This window comes from Penaeus vannamei, chromosome 37, assembly GCF_042767895.1.
Source record: "Penaeus vannamei isolate JL-2024 chromosome 37, ASM4276789v1, whole genome shotgun sequence".
NCBI classification, from domain to species: domain Eukaryota; kingdom Metazoa; phylum Arthropoda; class Malacostraca; order Decapoda; family Penaeidae; genus Penaeus; species Penaeus vannamei.
Window position 1 is genome coordinate 320405 of NC_091585.1, and position 2500 is coordinate 322904.

General features: G+C 46.6%; 1 protein-coding gene across 1 annotated transcript in view; it reads left to right on the plus strand.

Moving 5' to 3' along the window:
* The window catches only part of MCPH1 (Microcephalin), a 19547-nt gene that overhangs the window by 2386 nt on the left and 14661 nt on the right, over nucleotides 1-2500 (plus strand). Inside the window, exons 2-3 of the mRNA XM_070115241.1 lie at nucleotides 138-1463; nucleotides 2180-2322. Coding sequence (XP_069971342.1) covers nucleotides 155-1463; nucleotides 2180-2322 — 1452 coding nt within the window. The 5' untranslated portion in view covers nucleotides 138-154. The remainder of the gene's footprint in view (nucleotides 1-137; nucleotides 1464-2179; nucleotides 2323-2500) is intronic.

The following is a 2500-nucleotide window of genomic DNA, read 5'->3' on the forward strand; positions in this document are numbered from 1 at the left end:
CCCTTCTTGTATTAACTCACAATGAACTATTAAATAACATTTCATATAATGTTTTATATTATTTCATATATCATAGTATATTGCATTTACATAGTATGTAATCAGAGGGACAAACATCTCATTGCCTTCCCATCCAGCTTCAGAATAGGAGGCCATGAAGAGGGGGGGGAAGGGCTCTACGAGGCAGTCTCAGGACATGCACTCCGTCCTGTTCAACCAGAAAAGCCTCACCAACGTGGATTCGGTTGTAGTGCCAGAGACGCCCACCAACCTCACCTGTGCACGTCCCGGCGCTGCTCCGTCCACTTCCATGATGTCAGTGATGGAGACCCCAGAGAATGAGGTGGGGTGTGGGGCACAGGGCCTGCCTCACACCCGGTTCAAAGCCCAGGCCGGTGGGAAATCTGAGGTCCCCACAGACAGCAGCAGCGATAGGGATGAGATTGATGACTCGACTGTGCTGGACATCACTCCTGACCTCAAGTTGGGCAAGCGGAGGAACCTCATGTCCATCTTAGAGTCTGAGGATTCCTTTGCCCGCTCACTCAAGTCCCAGCGGACCAAGAACAGTTCCATGCTCTCAGGTGTGCAGGCAACCAGTCAACAGCAGCAGCCTGAGGAGGATGACTTTAACCTTTTTGCGGTGTCCCCTGTCAAGAAGAGCAGGCGCAGGAAGTCAGCAGCGCATGTGATCATGCCCTTTGACCTGAATGACTCAGAGTCCCTCACCACAAAGCTGAGGACCATTGAGGAGGGTCAGCACAGGGCCAGACGTCCTGTAGGGGGGCCAGGAGTGGAGGGTCCAGGCAGCGAGAAGAGGCAGACAGCTGCAAGGGGAGGCAGGGCCGCAGGGAGGAGGAAGAGCCTGATTGTCCCCCTGAGCACAGATTCCTCCGAGGATGACGAAGTGATCCTCAATACTCAGAGGAAAAACTCAAAGCCCAGAGGCAGCCACCCAAAGGAAGGCCCAAAGAAGAACAGAAGTTGCAGCAGAGAAACAGTCCAAAATAAAGGTGGCACTGAGAGGAGTACCATCTCTAAAGGCAGTACCAATAGCGGGATTAACAACGGTATCTGGAGTGCCCAGAACAGGAGCAGTGATGCCACTAAGATATTCGACAGTGAGGACCTTGAGCTAACCCCCATCAAGACCTCAAGCCAGGAGATCTCCATCCGGAACATCATTGCCGACCTGGAATCGCAGCCGTCTGCAATGGATGAGACGTTACCCCAGGCCCTTCCTGCTGGCTGTGGGGTGGCGGGGATGAGCTTCCAGAACTTCAGCACACGCTCCTTCAGGCTCCTGCAGGCCCAGCTCCCAGAGGAGGCAGGGGGGGCAGAAGGGGGAGAGAAGACTGCAGGAGGCAAAGGTGGTGCAGGAGGAACGCACACGGACTGGATGGAGCCATCAGAAGCATCGGAGTCTGCAGCGACAGAGCCAGATGTCACTGTCATTCTGCGAGGTAGAGTATTGGCCTCGGCTCAGGTCAGCTTGGTTACTGGAGCCTGAAAGCTTACTGGAAGTAACTCCTCAAATGATTAGGTATTGTCATTATTCATTATTATTAGTATTGATGATATTTTCTTCAATATTATCATCTGGAATATTATTATTTGTATTAGTAGAAAAACATACATAAAAATAGGTTTATTGTGCAAAGTACATTTCTCTCCCATTGTATTAACACTTGTTATTAATTTTTTGCATATTGATTTTATCAGTTTATGCATTTACTTCCTTTGTCACTACATTATATATGACTACATAAAATCATTTGAGGTGTACCTACATACTTGAAAATTTGTTTCAAATTCAGGAAAAGTTTTGAAAGAAATCTTTTTCTTTCACTTCTTTCTCATTATCCTTCTCCCTTTTTTTTCTTCTTCCAGTCATGAAGGGGTTGAGTAGGAATACCTATGTGACGTCATCTCTTTTCCCCCATTCCTAGAATTTTTGTGAAAAAATATTTATTTTCCAATACGCTTGATATTAATAATGTTTTTATTTTGATAAGAATTTTATTGATAATAGCAAGCATATATTTTTTTTCCATGAAGGTAATAGTATTGAGGAAGACATCAGCAGATTTTAAAAACTTGAGTAGAATTACAAAGCTCAGCATTATATACCGGAACTTTCCTCTTTCCATCTTGGCATTTATTAATTTGTTTCCATCAGGTGTCATTGCATATGTCGAGGTGCGGATGGGCAGCGACAACAGGTCGCAGGTCATCAAGGAGCAGCTGAAGGTCCTAGGGGCAGAAGTGAGGGACAGGCTGAGCCCAGACACCACACATGTAATTTTCAAGGATGGATCCAAGGTAGGGATGGATAGAATGGAGGGGAGGGAGGGAGTGAAGGAGAGGGGAGGACAGAAGGCTGAAAAGAGGTGAGGAAATAAAGGTTAGGTTAGATGAGAGAGGATAAATTCCATTCTGATTTGTGTTTCAAGGAGATTACAAGCACCAACATTTGATTAGAAAGAGACTGATGGGCATC